At 38.2% G+C, this 21,310-nt stretch overlaps 1 protein-coding gene and 1 long non-coding RNA gene across 53 annotated transcripts in view; one reads left to right on the top strand and one right to left on the bottom strand.

The window, feature by feature from the left end:
* CLASP2 (cytoplasmic linker associated protein 2) overlaps positions 1-21,310 on the bottom strand; it is a 183,918-nt gene that overhangs the window by 116,123 nt on the left and 46,485 nt on the right. For 35 of the 50 annotated variants that reach the window (XM_058729221.1, XM_058729225.1, XM_058729223.1 and 32 more), the window contains one exon: positions 9,783-9,929. In XM_058729221.1, the coding sequence (XP_058585204.1) occupies positions 9,783-9,929 (147 nt within the window). Of the gene's footprint in view, positions 1-9,782; positions 9,930-10,311; positions 10,517-21,310 lie in introns of those variants that run through there. The other 15 variants (XM_058729256.1, XM_058729266.1, XM_058729261.1 and 12 more) reach the window with 2 other exon arrangements.
* The window catches only part of LOC131511549 (uncharacterized), an 81,075-nt gene continuing 63,212 nt past the window's right edge, over positions 3,448-21,310 (top strand). For all 3 annotated transcript variants that reach the window (XR_009261574.1, XR_009261572.1, XR_009261573.1), the window contains exons 1-2: positions 3,448-3,669; positions 10,516-10,579. This is a non-coding gene — a long non-coding RNA (uncharacterized LOC131511549). The remainder of the gene's footprint in view (positions 3,670-10,515; positions 10,580-21,310) is intronic.

Genomic DNA, 21,310 nt, shown 5'->3' with positions numbered 1-21,310 from the left:
TTGAATTCTCGACTGGAGACAAGACCTAGGTGAGGCTGGGGGGGGGGGCGGGCGGGGGGGTTCCTGATTGGTGATGCCCCAGTTTTGAGCAGGAATAAATCTCTGAGGAAAGCTTCTACAATTGCCAGTTTAGGCTCAAAGAACTCTCATCAATGAAATGAACTTCAAGCAATGAAATCACAAGGCAAACCATTATGAACTAAGAGTCACAGGTAACAGATAATAAATTTTAGAATTACGGACATTAGAACTGTCTAGTACGGACTACAGAACATATGTGAATGCACAATTTAAAGAAACAATGTGGACAGAATCACGAACACACCAATCAACAAAGGCATGAGGAATGACAAACGAATTCGGGGGAGGAAGCACTTGCCCTAGCACCTGTCAAGATTTACAAAGCTAATTATGGCAGGTTTTAGTGCAGGAACAGGCCGACTAGTCAAATAAACAAATTAGAGACTTTAAAAAGAGACCCCAAAATACGCGAAACTTTGCTACATGACAAAGAAGTGATTAGGATTACTGCCGCAAGTAGAAACTATTCACACAGTAACACCCTCTGGGGCACCTGGCTGGCTCAGTCCGTTAAGCACCACTCTTGATTTTGGCTAAGGTCACGATCGCGTCACATGGTCTGTGGCTTGAAGCCCGCATGGGGCTCTGCACTGGCAGTGTGGAGCCTGTTGCATTCACTCTCTTTCTCTCTCTCTTTCTGCCCCTCCCCAGCTTGTACCTTCACTCACTCTCTCCCAACATCAACGATAAACTCAAAATAACAGAACAATAAAATAGTGTCCTAAAATTCAACAAAATGCCGAGATAACGGATTATCAAGAAAAAAAGGTATTTTCTTACTAAATATTAAAACCTGCAGTAGACATTTTGAATCCCGTGGGAAACGGTAGTTCCCCAAATTCAAATCAGACATTCAACTACATACTCCAAAAACCAAAGACCAGAAAGAAGGGCAAGTGAAGCCACCCACAGCACATACTTATAATACAGCTCAGAGAAGACTAATAACACTTCAAACTCTGATTTACAAGTAAATGGGGAAAAACAAACATCCAAGGCCAGCCTTGGACTGGACTTGAGAGTCCTCCCTGGAGAGGAAAATCAGAGGACACTGTATGGGGGACGAGGGTCCTGGTGGTGGTAGAACAGACCTCAGCCAAGATTCCCCCCCGGACTCCCAGGTAAGTACACTCAAAAAGGAGAGGGATCCCTTCGAAGCTTGTGGATAAAGGAGAGGAAGAAAGGGAAGATACAGGCTCTACTGAAACGAGATGCTATCACAGAATTAGAAACAGAAAGCCCCCCAGGTATCATTTAGTGAAGACACCGCATCTCATCACAACGAGGGCATCCTTGAAGGAAGAAACTGAAAATTCTTCCTGGGCCCATAGAACTTATATATTTGATATAAAAAAATATTCTTAGGATACTTGAGGCAATCTGAATACAGAATGGGAGTGCTTAAAAGGAGGGGAGTATATGATTTAACAATTTACAAAAACTAAAATGGCGAGAAGAAACAAGTTACATAACATCAAAAAGAAATCAGACAAATCTAGAACAAACCCAGACAATCTAAGACAACTGGCCTAGACTCTTCAAGTTATATCAATGTTACGGGTATAAAAATTGGTAAGGTGACTGTTCTAGACACATTATAGAATCTTCTCCTTGCATATGATAATGATATTATACATATAACAACTGTAGCATACCTGTAAGTCTTAGGAAGAGCATATTTAATATTTATGGCTGGAATGTCATAACGTCTACAACTTGGACACTACAATGTTTCCAACGGTTGAGATTTAAAAAAAAAAGAATATGTGTGGGAATAGGTTTATATAGAGTCAAATATGGCAAACACTAGTTATTCAATCTAGGTGATGGGCGTTTGCTGCATGTCAACTTTGCTATATATGCTCAAAATTTTTCTTAATAAAAAGTTTAAGGAACCACTCACTATAAAAGCTATAGATCAGGAAAAAAGAAACTATAGAAACTAACTGAAATATATGCAATAGCACTCATTCAATGAAGTAAAGAATGTTTTCTTTAAATGCACAGACATTAATTGGCCATGCATAAGAACATAAATTAAAATAGATAAATTGTCATTGTATACAAAAATAAATTCAAGATATACTGATAAAATTAAGTGTGTAAAATAATAATTTTTTTTTTTAAGTTTATCTATTTATTTTTGAGAGAGAGCACACGCAAGCCAGGGAGGGGCAGAGATGGAGACATGGAATGTAACACAGGCTCCAGGCTCTGAGCTGTCTGAGCCCAATGGGGTTCAAACCCACAAACCATGAGATCATGACCTGAGCCAAAGTCGGACGCTCAACCGACTGAGCCACCCAGGCGCCCCTGATTAATGTGTTAGAATAAATTGGAATAAAACATTTGCATAGCCTTGGGACTGGATAACAGTCCTTTTTATTCAGGTTAGGAAATTAGGAAGTCAAAAAGAAAATAACACATATATTACCTACTACAACAAAAAGTTTTTTAAGTTTTTTTTAAAAACTTTTTACAATTTTTTTTTTTTTTACATTTATTTATTTTTGAGAGACTGAGAGAGACAGAACACAAGTGGGGGAGGGGCAGAGGGCAAATGAGACACAGAATCCAAAGCAGGCTCCAGGCTCTAAGCTGTCACCACAGAGCCCGACGCAGGGCTCGAACTCACAAACCACGAGATCACGACCTGAGCCAAAGTCAGATGTTTAACCAACTAAGCCACCCAGGCGCCCCCAAAATTTTTTAAGTTTTGATGTAAAAATGCCATGGACAGAGGAGATACGGATGAAATATTTATGATTTTTAACAAAAGACTAAGAGGCCTAATATTTTAAAAATTATAACAAACGGATGAGAAGAAAAAAAGCCCAATAAAAAATGGGCAAATAACAACATGTAATTCACAGAAGAGGATATGCTAATTTCATTAATAGATGTAAATATTCTGAACCTCAATAGAATAAAAACTCCAGGAAGGCAGCAGGGTCTTTGTTTTTGTTCACCGACTGTTTTCCGGAGATCACAAGAGTAGCAGCATGCTAAAAAGCTTTCCGTAAACATCTGCCAGCTGCTGGCCAGATGGATAGGTGAATGGAAAAATGCAAATTAAAAAGAAAAAAAATAAATAAACACCATTTTTTACCTATCAAAATGACAATAATTAATAAGGCTGTTACATTCAAAGCTGGAAAAGGTAAAATAATGTCTTTATTAAAATTAAAAATACAACCTTTAATTGAACCTTCAGAGGAATTGATTCCACAGATCAGCAACAGAATGTGCAAATACAGGAAGTACACGGAGATCCGCATTCTTGGCGACACCATAAAGCTACAGACAACCTGAATGACCCTGGCAGAGAAACAGTTTATTACATCATGGTACGCCAATCATGTGGAATACTAGATGGCTATTAAAAGGATGTGATCGCTGCCATTCTTGATGCTCAAGGATGGACGTCTTGTGAAAAAAGTCAAGTTGCAAAGTGTTTACTAACTAGTGTGTTTAATGTGGGTGAACATAACATGTAATCCGGGCACCTACATAAACGAACGTGGAGTAAGAAGCAGAAGGACACATATCAAACAACAGTGGTTACAGCAAAGCAACAGGATTCGAGAGGTAAGATGCTATGAAACTAAACTTGTTGAATTACTTGAATCCTACTCATCTTACAACTAAAGCTGAGACAGATGGCACCAGTGCTTCTTATGATGAATAAAAATCCATCAGTGATACAGTTTTTGTTGTAATTTAACATGGAATGATGGCTACAGGCCAATCACTAAATTCCCAATGTCAATAACAGTATCTTGCTAGATGGGATAAAAATAAGAAATATGCATCACGGGGCGCCTGGCTGGCTCAGTCGGTTAAGCATCCGACTTCCGCCCGGTCATGATCTCATGGCTTGTGAGTTCGAGCCCCGCGTCGGGCTCTGTGCTGACAGCTCAGAGCCTGGAGCCCGCTTCGGATTCTGTGTCTCCCCTTCTCTCTGCCCCTCCTCTGCTCATGCTCTGTCTCTGTCTCAAAAATAAATTAAAAAAATTAAAAAACGTTAAAAAAAAAAAAAAAAAAGAAATATGCATCACACACAGTGCTGGATAGGAGATGACCAGAGATGATCCAAGAAAAAGCCTCTGGCCAAGCAGAGGCTAGTAACTGTCTTATCTTGGATACATCATTTTACTCTCAGGAGGCTCAGTCTCTTCACCTGAATTGTGCCAGATAATCTTTAAGATTAAGGGCTAAAACACGCTGCTTCAGTACCTTCCCTTGGCATTAAGCGAAGAGAAGAAAACAAACACAACAAAACAAAACAAAACACACAAACAGAAAAGTTATTTGATTTCATATAAAGTTCAATAGCAAGATATTGAGGTTTACCCGTTAAAAATTTGAATTCCAAGATTAAACATCCAATTCTGTGAGATTTGTTTTATTAAATATATACCGATTCTCATGATCTTTATTTGTTTAAAAGAAAAAAAACTTAATTGTTTGCATGAGGGGAAAAATGGGAATGATCAGCATGGAAAATCGACATTTGGATCTTCTTAATAAAACTTCAGGTCAGACATAAATGAAGTTAAGCAAATATAAAATATCAAAATGATAAGTACTTCTGAATCTGAAATGGTGGTAATTATCTAATTATATGAATTAAAAGTTAAAACCATTTCAAAGGAATCTTTGATATTAGATGAAAAGACTAGAGAGAAAATACTGTCCACTTGAATGAACGAGCGAGTGAGAAAGAACATCGGAACTCTGAGAACTAACTAAAGATTTAGCCAATGATGTGTCTCAGTGATTACATACAAGCCTCAAAAACAAATGACTAACCTCAAAATCTGGTACTAATCATTAACAATAACAATTATATTATCATCTAAGTCAACCTCTATATTAAAAAGAATAACAGCCAAAATAATTGGTACGGGGTGATTTCAACAAGAAAATACTAAAAAGCATTTCTATTGACAAAGAATAAATTTCAGGTTTGCTTATTTCCAAATATTCTATTTTTCTGAGAATCATATTAGTTGAGCTTTAAAATGACCGAGTTATGGATGCTGAAAGGTAGTGACCATCCCTGTAGATTATAATCTTAGAGCTAAAGGATCTAGAAGAATTATTTACCCAGTGACATTAGTGTGGGTGGCTGTACAGCAAAGTGCTTTCTGTGCTTTGCCTACTTATCAGATGCATGACACTATGCAACTTAACTTCTCCAAACCTAAGTTTACTCATCAGTAAAATTGGGATAATAAAGCACGGAATTCTACGGGGTTTGAGGTTTAAACAAGAGAATATATGTGAGAACACGAAAACTTTTTTTTTTTTTTAATTATTACCTAAAGTACTCTAGAGATACAAATATTTTAAAAAACCAGGTTCCATCAGTATATTCTAAACCATGAACCCAAAAGAAAACATATTTACCTTAACCCCTATTTAAAAAATTTTTTTTCAATGTTTATTATTATTTATTTAATTTTTGTGTTTGTTTATTTTTGAGAGAAAGAGAGGCAGAGCATTCGTGGGAGAGGGGCAGAGAGAGAAGGAGACCCAGAATCCGAAGCCAGCTCCAGGCTCTGAGCTGTCAGCACAGAGCCCAATGTGGGACTCGAACTCAAGAACCGTGAGATCATGACCTCAGCCGAAGTCGGACCCTTAACCGACTGAGCCACCCAGGCGCCCCCAATGTTTATTTTATTTTTGAGAGAAAGAGACAGAACATGAGCAGGGGAGGGGCAGAGAGAGAGAGAGGGAGACACAGAATTCGAAGCAGGCTCCACGCTCTGAGCTGTCAGCACAGAGCCCAATGTGGGACTCGAACTCAAGAACTGTGAGATCACGACCTAAGCCGAAGTTGGACCGACCCTTAACGGGCTGAGCCACCCAAGCACCCCTACCTTAATCCCTATTATGAAGTTATAAATGTTATTCAGAAAAGGACTATTTAGAGGAAATCATAAAAAAAAAATAATACATAAAGGAATTCATTTTATCCTTTTATCTAATTAGCTAAGCACAAAGGTAATGCTGACACTCACATAATATGGGTTTCTATAGCAATAATATACTGGTATGGAGCAACCCATGACCCTTTGTTTGATTCTCCTTGACTTAAAGGCCACACGATTACAATGTGAGTAAAACAGGTTGGCACCCTGAGCCAAAGGACAGAGAAAAACTAACACACACTAAAGATTAAACACAGGTCCTATTGGCTTTAATTAACTGGATAGGATACTTTGCTAAAAATAGTACACATCTCTTTAATCTTGACATGTATCTCTGAGAAGTAACTTAAACTCCAAAACTTCAAAAGTAGATTCAGTAAGGATTCCAAAGAAATTCACCTTATTTTTATCTTGGCAATCTTACTTGAAAGAATATTTGTTAAACGCAGTGGACTGTGATGGGTTTATTCAACGAATACATATACCCCTCCACCACCATATTCCTTTAATAGGAACTAAACATACCTATCAGTATATTATATGCCTAGAAGTAGCAAACGAAATGCTTAGACTGAATCCTCATTATTCCATATAAACTTATGAGAAAGAAAGTGTATAGTCTAGAAAGCAGAATACTTACAGAGAGAGACAGGGACAACCCAACCTTCAAGTATTTCAAAGTATCATGTTAACAAATAATTAATCTTCCCTGCTTAAGTTACAAGGAGGCAGAATTTAATGCAATGTAAAATAGAATTCATTTATTCAGAACTGAATTTGGCTTATAACCTTTCTGGAGGACACTGTGCCACACTGAAAGGAGAAATCCCTCTATCTTCTGATTCAGTAAACTTGAGAAATTTATTCCAAGGAAATGATTGCAAGAGATGTACTGAAAGATACCCATAAAAGCATAATGGAATTGGGGCACCTGGGTGGCGCAGTCGGTTAAGCGTCCGACTTCAGCCAGGTCACGATCTCGCGGTCTGTGAGTTCGAGCCCCGCGTCAGGCTCTGGGCTGACGGCTCGGAGCCTGGAGCCTGTTTCCAATTCTGTGGGTCTCCCTCTCTCTCTGCCCCTTCCCCGTTCATGCTCTGTCTCTCTCTGTCCCAAAAATAAATAAAAAACGTTGGAAAAAAAAAAAAAACCATAGTGGAATTATTTATAACGGCAGGAAATATTGAAAGCCACCTAGATATTATTTAGCTATGAATAGTTTTCAGTTAATAAATTAGCATAATGAGAAAATGCTCCACGTAAAATACTAGTAAGAAAAAAAAGGTATACAAAAGGACATCACGAATGGTGCCAATTCTGTCCTCCTCCTAAGAAAATGTGTGTGTGTGTGTGTGTGTGTGTGTGTGTGTGTGTGTGTAAGTTTATATATATGTAAATTATTGGAAAGTAATTAGAAGAAAGTTCATCATAATATATCAATTGATTATGCTCACATATAGTGGTATTGTAGGTGGTTTTATTCCAAATTGTAATCAATGTGCATCCATTATTTTAATCAGATGTTGAATAGTCACCTATCAGGAATACTGTGAAAGGGACCGCTACCCTTGAACACTAAGCTGAACCATACGACCAATGTCCTCTCTAATGCAAAGGTTCTTAAACTCTTACGAAAACTTTCTATAACTAGTCTAAACATCAATAAGCCTCTGCCAAGAACAGAAAATCTAAAGTTAAATTTTCAAAGGACTGAGAGCCAAGAAGGGCGTCGGTTTCGGAAGCAGTACCAGTGGCTCTTTTCTTAGGTAGAGAAACAGGCAGTGGACCTCAATGAGCAAACAAAAGCAACAGACAAAAACGTGCAGGATGAATCTGCAGTTGCCAAAAGGAGGAGGATGAGAAAGAGGACAAGGAGGGGAAGGAAGCAGGAATGAAGATCCCGCCCTCATTTTTATCAAAAGAGCCACTGCTTAGACGGATGATATAATCTGTACGAGTGATTAATGCCTATGATCACAAAAGCTGCCTAGCATTTTCGTATCTGGTGGGACCGCAAACCAGAGAAGGTGATGTGGCATAAAGGAAATCTGTTTCCTTAAAAACAACAACAACAAGACACTCTGATCTTATCAGTTTAATTGACATCAAAATTAAGTAAGCTTTTGCAGGTAAACTACAATCTCAATTTTCCTCTAAGGAAAATAAAACAGGAAAAGCAGAGTTAATCATAAACCAGTGAATGGCTTAGATTCACAAAAATGTTAAATATTATCACCATGCATTTCACGTGTTAATCCATTTTAAGTTAAATAAGACCTGAAATCACTATTGTATCATATATCAGAAATCTATAATTCAAAAATCAAGACAAAAAAAATCCCCTTTGCAAGTAATTCAAGGTAGCTATATGTTACAAAAGGAAGAAATCACAGAATTGTCGTATACTTTTTACCAGAGATAAGAATGCATAATAGACAATGTCATGTAATAGGATATGATAACTAACATTTGGATGATAATATATTCCTATAACAAAGAGAAGATAATTAAAACACTAAAGTGTAAATTACCCAAAATACCAAGAGAAATCATTAAGACATTTCTATTTCAAAATATTTACCTATTTATTTATATGCATAAGAGTATATGTAAAGAGGTTATATGTTTATATATAGATATATAAGTGTGTGTATATATCATCTTTCTTGCTAGTTAGATGGCACACTAAAGACAGCTAAAATGAAATATTAATGGTATTTTTTCTGCATTGAGAATATCACATGACTTGAAATTAATGTTTAGTTGTATAGAAAGGTCAAGAGAACACAACTTACAGGACCTGGTCAAAATATACAGCTTATTTTTCCTTTCTCTATACTTTTAATAAAAAAGCTATAGGTAAAAAGGGGAAAAACAAAATTCTGGAGATCAGGATTTTCCTACCAGTTATCAAAAACAAGGCACAATCTGTTCTCTCAAATTATAATACACACACACACACACACACACACACACACACACACACACACGAAAGAAAAGGAGAAAGTAGCTAATGTCCTTTTAGCGTTAAATATTTACTTATTCTAATAGGATTCATTCTACCAAAAAGACCTGGCAGAAAGTAGCACCTGAAAAGTACTCGTGGCTTTCTTATTAGAATATGAAAAAAAATACCCATAAAAAAATTTAAAAGATAAACAGTATGACAGAAGCAGTTCTAATATGATCAAAGAATGTACTATGTGTTTGTAACTTCATAAAAGCTGTTTTTTCCTATTTATTATTATCAAATCCAGAAACCATTTTTGAGGCAACTTCACTTGACCACCACCCATTTCCTATTGTGACAAATGATTCAATATCCAGTATCTTCAACCATTTTTTCAACCCTGAAGTATTCAAGACTCACTAGTAGATGAACGTACAGAAACGTTACATAAATCAGTATTTCTTTAACAACCATAGCACCTGAAAATTAAGAGCCAAAATCTGAAAAACCTGCTCTCTCCTTAAAAACAAAACCAAAAAACCCAAAATCGAAAGATTCCCTTAAATGTCTCCCTTGAAAAATGGCATCTGAAAAATGAATACACTCAAGATACACTAATTCACAGGAAACAGCAATAGATCCCATTTTAAGAACATTTTGGAAAAGGCAGCACGTTCCTCTGTGTGTTGCAAGAGACGCCCCAGACCTGCAACCATGCTGCAGTCATGAATAAACATATTCCTCCGAAGTTCTAAGTATGTGTGTCCACATCAAGGGCGTGCGGCATGCACATCAGACTGGAAATGGATTTACATTACCTCCAACCTTAGGGCCACCTGCTGAAGCAGGCTTCCTCGCGCTGTTGACAGGATTTCCGGATGTTTTAGGTGCAGGAACCTTGAAGGCTGAAGCAGCTGATGATGGCCTATTTCCATCCACCGATTCCTCATCATCAAAGCTTTTATCTGCACAAAGCATGAGAAAAATGTATTTTAAGAGAACTACGCCCTGCTCCATTTCCCACAAGACTCAAAAATCAAATAAAGCTGTAAATAAAATCATTACTTTGTAAGATAGAATACAAAATAAAGCTCCTTTGAATAAGCATTTATATACTGGCCAACACTATCTGAAATAGCCCGGTATTATTTACAACTTGACTGCAATATTGTCACATTTCCTACCTATACATGAAGGCAAATCATAAAACCAGATATATTAACCCTGATCGTGAAAAGCATTTTTCATTTTTCTGCTACTCATGTAAGCATTTTCTGCCAGCTCCTCCCATAGTATATCTTCCAGCACACCCTGCCTTATTCCTTACACCCGGATTTTGCAACTTACAATCACAGATCCGTTTGCAAATCAGTCGCCTCATTCCTCTGGAAGCGCTGAATTTCCCTCACCCTAGGATGCTCCCAATGGTTCACATGGCCAAATACAGTAGATCTGGTACTAATCAAAGATTCTATCAAAAATAGACAGAAACAACCACAGAACCACCACTGAGGTTTGTGCCGGCATTTTTCTTTCTCTTCCCTGCCCTAGGTGCTGTAACAGCCAATCAGCTACAAGGTGACATCATCTTATGGCAGCTACTGCCAGATGAAAGGTAAAAATTCTCCATGTATTTAAAAAATTATCTATGCAGCTGCAATCCTCATTCTTTACCTAAATTTCAAAGACTTTCAACACAAAGGTTTCTAAACCTAAATTTCTTTTCTCCTATTTAATTCATAAGAAAATTTATACAAATATAACATAAGGTTTTATGCAATATTCATTCTGCTGGGGTGCTTATTATTGCATCAGTAAAACATGGAATATCACAGTGCTCATTTCTGTGCATAATTAACTCTCTGATCTCACAATTTTGCTATTTATTTAGGCCACAGAAACCAAACTGAACAATCTGTTTTCATAAATGATTCTAAAATATTCTACCCAAAGCTCCTTTTAGAATATTCATTAATGACCACAATAGTATCATCTCCTTGTATAATATGAACCGCGCCTCCCCCTCCCCTCCAAAATCACAAGCTGTATGCATTTTACTTGTCTGCGAAGACGGTCTTCTCTAGGACCCTGCACAAACCAACCACGACAAACAAGATGGGCGAGGCAGAACAGCAGATTTACCACAGGCTTCGGATCAATAATGTGTCAGAATCTTTTCCTTTCAACTTGTTCCCCTCACCTATGCAAATACCCAAATCAACTAGAATGAAATCATTACTACAGAGGGATACTTCAACTATTAAATATATTTTAAAGAAAATACACCAGACAAGTGGTAAGACTGTTGAATTTATCTGGAAAAAAGAAAATCAAATAGACAAACCAATATGAAGCCACATTTCATTCCATCACGTTTTTTTTTTTAATAGCATAATTTGTAAGAAAAAACTAAACTGAAAATACTATCTTCAAGTTAAAAGATAGATATATTTTTTTTCTTTTTTAGCATAACACTATTAGAGAGCCAGTCTGGATAAGTTAAAACCTGTGCTCTATATTGACTGCTCTGTAAAAAACACTAATATGATCCCCAAAAAACTTTATTTTACCACCACCATGTAAAAGAAAACGTAGCCAAGAGAGACAGAGGAGACACACAGATGTATAGAAAGATAGGTACTAAGACGCTGAGTAGCCAGAAGTTCCCATGGAAACAGTGTTCTGTTCCTACACACACAAGAATCGAAGAGAGTAAATGTCTCTTACCACTTAAAAAATTTTAACTCTTAATTTTCTCAAACTATTGGGAAATTAAATTTTAACCTAAAAAAAAATTTTTTTTAATGTCTTATTTATTCTTGAGAGAGAGCAAGAGAGACAGAGCATGAGCGAGGGAGGGGCAGAGAGAGAGAGAGAATGGGACATAGAATCCGAAGCAGGTTCCAGGTTCTGAACTGTCAGCACAGAGCACAACGTGGGGCTCGAACTCACGAGCCATGAGATCATGACCTGAGCCGAAGTCAGACGCTCAACCGACTGAGCCACCCGGGCGTCCCTAAATTTTAACTTTTTTTAATCAAAAATAAGGTAGACAAAAGTATATAAATTGTAAGTCTGCAGTTCGATGAATCTTCACAAAACAGACGTGCAGTGTAACCAGCCTCCAGACCAGGAGATCATTATCAGTATCCTTTACACACCCTCACTCACCTCCCCGAAGTCACGACCACCTACCAACGCTAGTCTTGACTCATAGCCGCACTGTCAGCTCTACGCATTCTTGAGCCTTCTCTAAAAGGAATCATACGAGAAGCTAGCTTCTTTTCACTCAATATACTATTTGGGAGATTCATTTTCATTGCTTATAGTCTTCTAGGGTATAAACACACCACAATTTAGTAATATCCATTCTACTGCTGATGGACTTTTGAGTTGTTATCAGCTTGAGATGATTATGAAATAGCGCTCTTAAGAGGTAAGCAAATAAAGTTAAAGAGGCTTTGGGCTTTTAAGCATTGTTGTGGGAGCAGTATACACATTTATTTTTTACTGAATAAGTCAAAGATGCACATTATAACCTCTAGGACAGTGGTACAGACCGGCCGCTGAGCATCACCTGGCAATTTCTTAAAAATGCAAATTCTCTGGCCCCAGCTGAAATCTAATGAATCAGAAACTCTGGAGATGGGGGCCCTCCCAGTGACTATGATGCACGGTCAAGTTTAAGAACCAGGAGTTGGCAAACTTTTTCTATAAAGGGTTACATGGCAAATATTTTAGGCTTTGTAAACCATACATGAATCTCTCTGTGCGGCTACACAATACTTACGCTATTGTGGTGCCAAAGCAGTGATACATGATATGTAAACACATAGGTGTGGCTGCGTTTCAGTAAAATTTTATGTACAACAGGAGGATGGCTGGATGTGGCCTGCAAGTGAATTTGCCGATCCCTGCTAGGGTAACCACTAGAATAAGAGTAAATGTATACATAGATAAACTAATACAAGAAAAATTCAAGAATCTAAATAATTGAAAAGAAGCAGGAAAGGAGATTAAAAAAAGATTAAAACAAGTGGATGAAATAGAAAAAAAAAAGATAAAGTGGCAAAAATGAGACCAAATATATCAGGAACTACCTTAAAAATAAATGAACAATACTGCACTTTTAAAAATAGGTTGCTTGTACAAGATATACTTTACAAAGCCACATAAAAGTTAAAGGTAAAATGACAGACTATGGCAAATACCAATCAACAGAAAGTTGATACAGCTACTCTAATTTCAAACAAGGCAGTTTGAAGAAGCATTACTAGAGGTAGAGACTTTTAGTAAGGATAAAGGGATCAATCCAAAAGGGAAAAAAAAAATCAGAACTCTAAATTTTTATGGACCCAGTAACATAGCTTCAAATACATAAAGCAAAAAAGGACGTATCTACAGAGGGGAATTTTTTTTTTTTTTTTTTACCACTTCCAAAAATGTTATACCTTTTCTTGACTGTAAGCTAAAAGAATTCATGAAGTGAATCCATCATCACAAGTCCCCAAAGTAAAAATGTTTTGTAATTTATATGGCAATTATAAATATTCTACGCTTAAAAATATTTTCTTAACTGTAAATATTCAGACCAAACCAGTTCTAGTTCTTCCTAGCACTTATCACCTCCAAAAACAACAGATGCTTTTAAGAGTGAACTAGAAGTTGGACTGGAAGTGGGCAGAAATGTTGTCCTGTTTATGCCATAACTCCATTACTCCTACTTCACACCTCTGCCCTTTCAGAGCTTATTCTCAACATAATGTCCTGAACTGAACAAAATCATACCACATCACTGCTCGAAACCCTCTTGGGTCTCCATAAGAAGGTCTATCAGTACCAGTGCTCCAAAACCTGGGAGATCTTAGATACTACGTGGTTCTCTCCAATGTGATCCTACTCACTGCCCTCCAGCTTCTTCTCCAAACCAGCCCCACCGGTCTCCTTGCCAAGACTCATAGGAAGGCCTCTGCACTGGTTCCCTCTGCCTCGAATGCTCTTCCCTGCAGAGCCACCCTGTCTACTCACCTCCTTCAGATCTTTATTCTTCTATCGCTTTCTCAATGAGCTCTTCTCGGATCCTAAAATTATAAACTTGCCAACATCCCGACGCTACCAATCTATCCCTACCTTCCTATTTTCTCTCCTTAGCACTTACCATCTATGTATTTTATTATTTGACTGCCCCCACTGAAATGTGTTATTATTAGAATAAGAAGTTGTCCGTTTTGTCCACTGCTATAACTCCAAATGTGGAACAATGCTTAGAATGACCCTTCTCATAGTAGGAAGACCTTCAGTCTCCAGGTTATTGAGACACAATTCCGAAGGCAAACAACTATAAACACTGAATAGATATTTGAGAAAAAAATCTTCTTAACAACTAAGTATCTGACAAAATCATAAGAAATAAAGGACAAAACCAGTACATATGAATTTCTATTTTGAAGCCTTGGGGGCAAAGGAAATAGAACTTGAAAATCCACATAAAAAAGATACAGATTCTAATAGGAGACTCTTCCCATCAAAAGCTGGTTTACCAAATGACTATACTCTCAAGGTTAAAGTGAATGATAAGTAAGCCCTTATCTTCTTATAGTCTTTTATTCTGTTCCAATGACTCTCAAAGGAGAGCAATAGAGAAGTAAATCAAATGGAGTACTTCATTAAGGTGAATCGCTTAGACCGTCAAGACTCTCCAGCCCTCAAACTTAGTTGGCTCACATTGGGAGTACTCCTACTCCCAAGCAACAGCCAAGGCAAATGCAAAATTTTCCTGGAATAAAGTCTCTGGCCTCGCATTATGTGCACAAATCATTTTCGAAAGGTCACTTGGCATGGCAGGAAACAAGACACCATGAGCAAGAATAAGCAGAAATAGACAATAGGAACAGATCCACTAAAAATCCTAAAATTATCAAGCACAGACCATAAAATGCCTATACTTGAAAGCTTTATTAGAAAAGCTGGAAAATAATTTCAGGGATCTTTTAGGAAGTTCAAAAAGTGACAGATTTTTAAAAGCAACCAAACAGAACTTCTAGAAATAAAAATACAATAACTGAAATTTAAACTCAGTGGGCAGGCATGACAGACTAGACACAGCTCAACTGAACTAGAAGATAAATCAAAAAGAAAAAATCACCTGGGCTACATATAGTAGGTGCTTTGATATTTACTGAATAAATAAAAAAGGATCAACTACAGAAAGCATGATTACTTTGACACCTTTGCTCTCACTCCAAAAAGACATTGGTATAGTTTAGTGCCGAACATCACCAAGAGGAAGAATTTAAAAGTACTAGAAGATAAAAACTAATAAAGTAGCAGGTTGCAGTGGGTATGTGTAGGATTGAACTGGAAAATGAGAGAAAAAGAGTAGTGGTAAGAGCAGAAGAAAAAGATAGGGGTAATAGATGGGGGAGGAAGAAGAGATGATAATAGAATGAAGAAGGGGAGGGAAGTGAGGAGGAGGAAGGGTGGGGGAGAGGACAGGTAGGCAGAAAGAAAAAGCAGCCCAAGCAGAATAAGGCCCTACCTTTTGTTGCCTTCATCTAACACCAGGGTACTGTTCTCAGCAAGCATGGAGAGATCACAGGCCCACAATCCCTTAACTGCAATGCCCGAAAGCCAGGAAGTTCCAAAGGTCCAGCGTTAGCGTGTTGTTTTTAATTCCAGTGTAGTTAACATACAGCGTTGTATCAGTTTCAGGAGTACAGCATCGTGGTCCAACACGCCTATACGTTACTCAGTGCTTACCGCGGTAAGTGTACTTGTAACACCCTGTACCTATTTCATCGTCCTCTTCCCCTCTGGTAACCGCCAGTTTGTTCGCCATACTTGAGAGTCTATTTCTCGGTCTCTGTTTTTTCTTTGTTCCTGTTTCTTAAATTCCTCACAGCACTGAAATCACATGGCATTGGTCTTTCCCTGACTTATGGCACTTAGCACTATACTCTCCAGATCCATCCATGCTGTTGCACATGGCAAGAGTTCATTCTTCCTTATGGCTGAGTAATACTCGTTATGTATGCGTGTTTATACACACACACACCCCCACATCTTCTTTATCCATTTATCTGTCATTGGACACTTGGCTGCTTCCATAATCTGGCTATTATAAATAACGCTGCTATAAATAAACATAAGGGTGCGTGTATCTTTTTGAATTAGCGTTTTCATCTTCTTTGGGTAAATACCCAGTAGTGGAATTACTGGATCTATTTTTCATTTTTTCGAGAAACCAAAAATACTGTTTTCCACAGTGGCTGCACCAGCTTGCATTCATTCCAATCAACAGTGCAAGATGGCTTCTTTTTCTCCACTTCCTTGCCAATACCTGTTGTTTCTTGTGTTTTTGATTTTAACCATTTTGACAGGTATGAGGAGATATTTCATTGTGGTTTTGATCTCCATTTTCCTGATGAGGAGGTTGAGGATCTGAGCATCTTTTCATGTATCTGTTGGCCATTTGGGTATTTTCTTTGGAGAAATGTCTGCTCACGTCTTCTGCCCATTTTTAATTAAATTATTTGTGTTTTTTTGGTGATGAGTTGTATTAGTTCTTTACATACTTCAGATACTAATCCTTTATCGGATATGTCTTTTGCAAATATATTCTCCCATTCTGTAGGTTGTCTTTTAGCTTTAGTTGTTTCCTTAGCTCTGCAGAAACCTCATTTTGGTGTAGTCCCAATAGTTTATTTTTGCTTTTGTTTTCCTTGCCTTAGGAAACATACTGAGAAAAAAGCTGCTACGGCCAATGTCAGAGAAATTACTGCCTGTGCTTTTCTAGGATTTTTATGGTTTCAGGTCTCACACTCAGGTCCTTATTCCATTTGAGTTTATTTTTGTGCATGGTATATGAAAGTGGTCCAGTTTCATTCTTTTGCATGTAGCTGTCTAGTTATCCCAACATCATTTGTTGAGGAGATGGTCTTTTTCCCACTGCATTTACTTGCCTCCTTCATCAAAAATTAACGGACTATATAATCATGGACTTCCGGTTTTGTTTTTTGTTTTTTTTTTTCGAGAGAGAGACGGAGACTGAGACAGAGAGCACGAGCGCAGGGGAGGGGCAGATGGAGAGGGAAAGAATCTTAAGCATGTTCCATGCCCAGTGCAGAGCCCAATGCAGGGCTCAATTCTCATGACTGTGAGTGAGATCATGACCTGAGCCGAAATCAAGAGTCGGTGGGCTCTCTATTCTGTTCCACTCATTTATGTGTCTATTTCTGTACCAGTACCACAGTTTATATCACTAGAGCTTTGTAGTAGATCTTAAAACCTGAGACTGTGATACCTCAAGTTCTGGTCTTCTTTTCCAAGACTGCTTTAGCTATTAAGGGCTTTTTGTGGTTCCATACCAATTTCAGGATGGTTTGTTCACCTTCTGTGAAAAACGCAATTGGTATTTTGATAGGGATTGCATTAAATGTGTACATGGCTTTGGGTAGTATACATGTTTTAGTATCTGTTCTTCCAATCCGCAAGCATGGACTATCTCTCCATTTGTGCCGTCTTCACTTTCTTTCATCCCTGTTCTATAGTTTTCGCCGTACAGGCCTTTTGTCTTAGTTTATTCCTAGATACTTTATTATTTTTGGTGCAACTGTAAATGGGATTGTTTTCTTAATTTCTTTTCTTGCTGCTTCATTTGTAGTGTCTGCAAATGCAACGGATTTCTGTACATTGATTTTGTATCCTGTGACCTTACTGAATCCACTTAGCAGTTTTAGCAGTGTTATGGAGTCTTTCAGGTTTTCTCTATATAATATGATGTCATCTGCAAACAGTGAAAGTCGACTTTTTCCTTACCAGTCCGCATGCCTTTTACCTCTTTTTCTTGGACTGCCAGTACTATGTTGACTAAAAGTGGTGAGAGTGGACATCCTTGTCTTGTTCCAGAGTTTTGGGGGAAAGCTCTGTTTTTCACCACTGAATACGATGTTAGGGGTGAGTTTTTCGTATATGCCCTTTATTATATTGAGGTATGTTCCTTCTAAACCTGCTTTGTCGAGAGTTTTATGAGAAATGGATGTTGTACTTTGTCAAATGCTTTTTCTGTGCCTATTGAAATGATCATATGGTTTTTGACCTCTTTCTTGTTGATGTGATGTACACATTGACTGATTTGTGAATACTGAACTACTCTTACATCCCAGGAATAAATCCCACTTGATCATGTGAATGATTTTTAATTTACTGCTGAATCTGATTTGCTAACATTTTGTTGAGGATTTTTGCATCTATGTTAATCAGAGATGTCGGCCTGTAGTTCTCTTTTTTTGTAGGTCCTTATCTGGGTTTTAGTATCAGGGTAATGCTGGCCTCTTAGAACAGATTTGGAAGCTTTCCTTCCTCTTCTATTTTTTTGGAATAGTTGGAGAAGAATAGGTTATTCACTCTTCTTTAAATTGTTTTTTCTTTTTAAATTCATTTGGTAGCAAAATCTAAGCTGATTTGAACTCAGTTTATGGCACAACATGTGAACTGACATGAAGCTGTTTTTTTGTCTTTATTTTACTCATTGTGAATTTGCCTATACTTAACTGCAAGAATATTAACATGCTTGACTACGAGGTACAGCCCAGAACACAGCTGGAGTTTTTGTGTGATATAATGGTTTATGATCGTTGCTTTTCTAAAATCTGACATATGCAGAATTCCAAACCATAGCTGGTCCCCAACGTTTCAGATAAGAAATTGTAAACTTATATTACCATTATCAGATTCCTTCCTTTTTTTTCTTTTTCCCTTCTAAGGAAAGCCATGTATTCAAATGGCTCTTCAAACTTTCCACTTCACTTTTATGGGTGCAGGTATTCCAACACCTGGAATTTCTGCCTCTGAATTCATTTAAAGGATAAAAAACTGCTCCATCCTTACATGACAAACAGAAGATCAAGCCAAAATTGTATACCGTATCTCCTTTAAAAAAATTCACTTTGTGTGGCTTTTCTTCAGTAAACCAACCAGTTCAGAAAAAACCCACAATGCCACCATTTTCATGCACAAATACAGTGTCTCATATTGGTTTCTTATACCAAAGTTCCTCTTTTCTCTTGAAGCTACATCCTTCCTTATTCTAGTTAAAACAACGAGCAGGAAGACTGGATTCCTGAATAGTCTCACCCTCTTGCCTGTCTAACAATGACCATGGCCGTAGAGAACAGCTAAGTCAGTAACCGAGGTTAGGAAACAATCACCGCCAGGAGACGGTGCTACAGGGCCCTCCAACTCAAACACGCGGGATCATTTGCATTCCCCATGGCGCTTTTTGTAAATTCATTTTTTACATTGATTTATTTTTGAGAAACAGAGTGAGACAAAGCGGGAGCGGGGATGGGGCAGAGAGAGAGAAGGAGCCACAGAACCTGAAGCAGGCTCCAGGCTGAGGTGTCAGCACAGGGCCCGACGCGGGGCTCGAACCCCCAAGCTGGGAGATCGTGACCCGAGCCGAAGTCGGTCGCTCAACCGACCGAGCCACCCAGGTGCCCCCCCCCCCCCCGCCGCCTTTGTGCTTTTGCAACAGAATACTTTCCTTGGCTTTCCTCTGACCTCACAGGTCCCGCTGGCTCAGTCTCTTCCTCCTTTATCCAATCACTAAATGTTGAGTATCTTCCTTCTCTCCAGATTACACACTTTTCTAAATGCCTTCATCCATTCTCAATAGTTTAAAACACCTTCCATATGATGACAACCCTGAGCTATTTGTCTCTAGCCTATACCGTCTCTGAATACCAGACGTAGATATTCAGCTGCCCCACTAAACACCTCCCCCACGGATATCTCAAAGGCATCTCTAACTTGACATATATACCTTAACACCAACACCATCTCCAAACCTGTTGTCCTGAAGTCTACTTCTATCCCAGTAAATGAAATCACCATCTACTTAGCTGCTCAAGCTCACAATATAGGAGCCCCATTCCGAGTTCTCTGCCTTCCTTTATCAACAGTTCTTGTACATAACTCCAAGTTATATCTCAAATTCACCTATTTCTCTTTATTTCTGCTGCCCCTCCTAATCTAAGACCGGACCAGTATCATCTCTGCCTACACTGCTGCAACAACTTCTTAACTGGTTTGCCTGATTCCATTCTTAACTTTCCAAACCCCAAAGTAAACAATGGGATCATCTAAAAATGTAATTGGGACCAGTGGCTGCTGAAACTGTTAAGTGAAAGGCTGCTGGGGAACTTTTTAAGAATAGATCAGGCTGATAACACCTAAACCCACTGTTGTATATTAATACCACACACAAAAAAAGACAATCAGGCACTGGATAGCTTCTGACAAAATACACAATACCATCTATAAAAATATGTGTCCAGTGGCACCTGGGTGGCTCAGTCAGTTAAGCATCTGACTTCAGCCCAGGTTATGATCTCACCTGTGGTTCATGAGCTTGAGCCCTGTATTGGGTGAGCTCCAGCCCTGCATCAGGTAAGTCCAACCCAAATAGGGTGAACCATGCTCTCACGCTCGCTCACTCGCTCTCTCTCTCTCTCTCTCTCTCCCCCCCCCTTTCCCTCTCTGCCCTTCATGGGATTCTCTCTCTCTCTCTGCCACTCACTCGTGTCCCCGCCACCCCCGAGATGTGTCAACCCCCCACAAAAAAACAAACAAAAAAATTAGACCTGATTCTGATCAAACCATTAGCAGAATTTTCAATTTTTAGGAAATAAAGGGGCCATAAAAACCTTAAAAAACCGTAACATAAAACCAACACGGCAATGTAATCGTCAAAATCTGGCAGATGGGAAAACTTTACCTGATAGATGTTTTCTTGTTCAACAAAAAAGTGGCAAGAGAAGAAAAAGTGAGACAACTGCTGTAGATGAACAGAGCCTTAAGTGATATATCAACCAATTACAATGGTGAACCTTGTTTGAATCCATATTCAAACTGTAAAAAGATATTTAGGAAGCAACTGAGTAAAATCTGAACACTGAATATTTGACACTAAGGGTTAACTTTTTAGATGTGAAAACTGGTTGTCAATGAAATATTTCCTGGTAACAAACAAAACCTGTCTTTTCTAAAGTACTCTAATTGTCTTTTAAAAAGACACGTTACTGTGTGTGTGTGTGTGTGTGTGTGTGTGCATGCGTGCGTGTCCACACACATACCCCAGGCCAGCATGAGAGGTAAGGCCAGGGGATGATAGGAGGGATACAGATGAATAAAGATTGGTTATGTATTGATAATTTCTTGAAGCAGGATAGTAGGCGGCAATGGAGGTTTGGCACAACGTTCTCTATTTTTAGGCATGTTTGAAATACTTCCTTAAAAGAACTATGGTAATTTGAATCACTTTGCTCTCTTGTTTAAAAGCCTGTGA

This window comes from Neofelis nebulosa, chromosome 5 (genome assembly GCF_028018385.1).
Source record: "Neofelis nebulosa isolate mNeoNeb1 chromosome 5, mNeoNeb1.pri, whole genome shotgun sequence".
NCBI classification, from domain to species: domain Eukaryota; kingdom Metazoa; phylum Chordata; class Mammalia; order Carnivora; family Felidae; genus Neofelis; species Neofelis nebulosa.
This window is presented reverse-complemented; position numbering and strand designations above follow the sequence as displayed.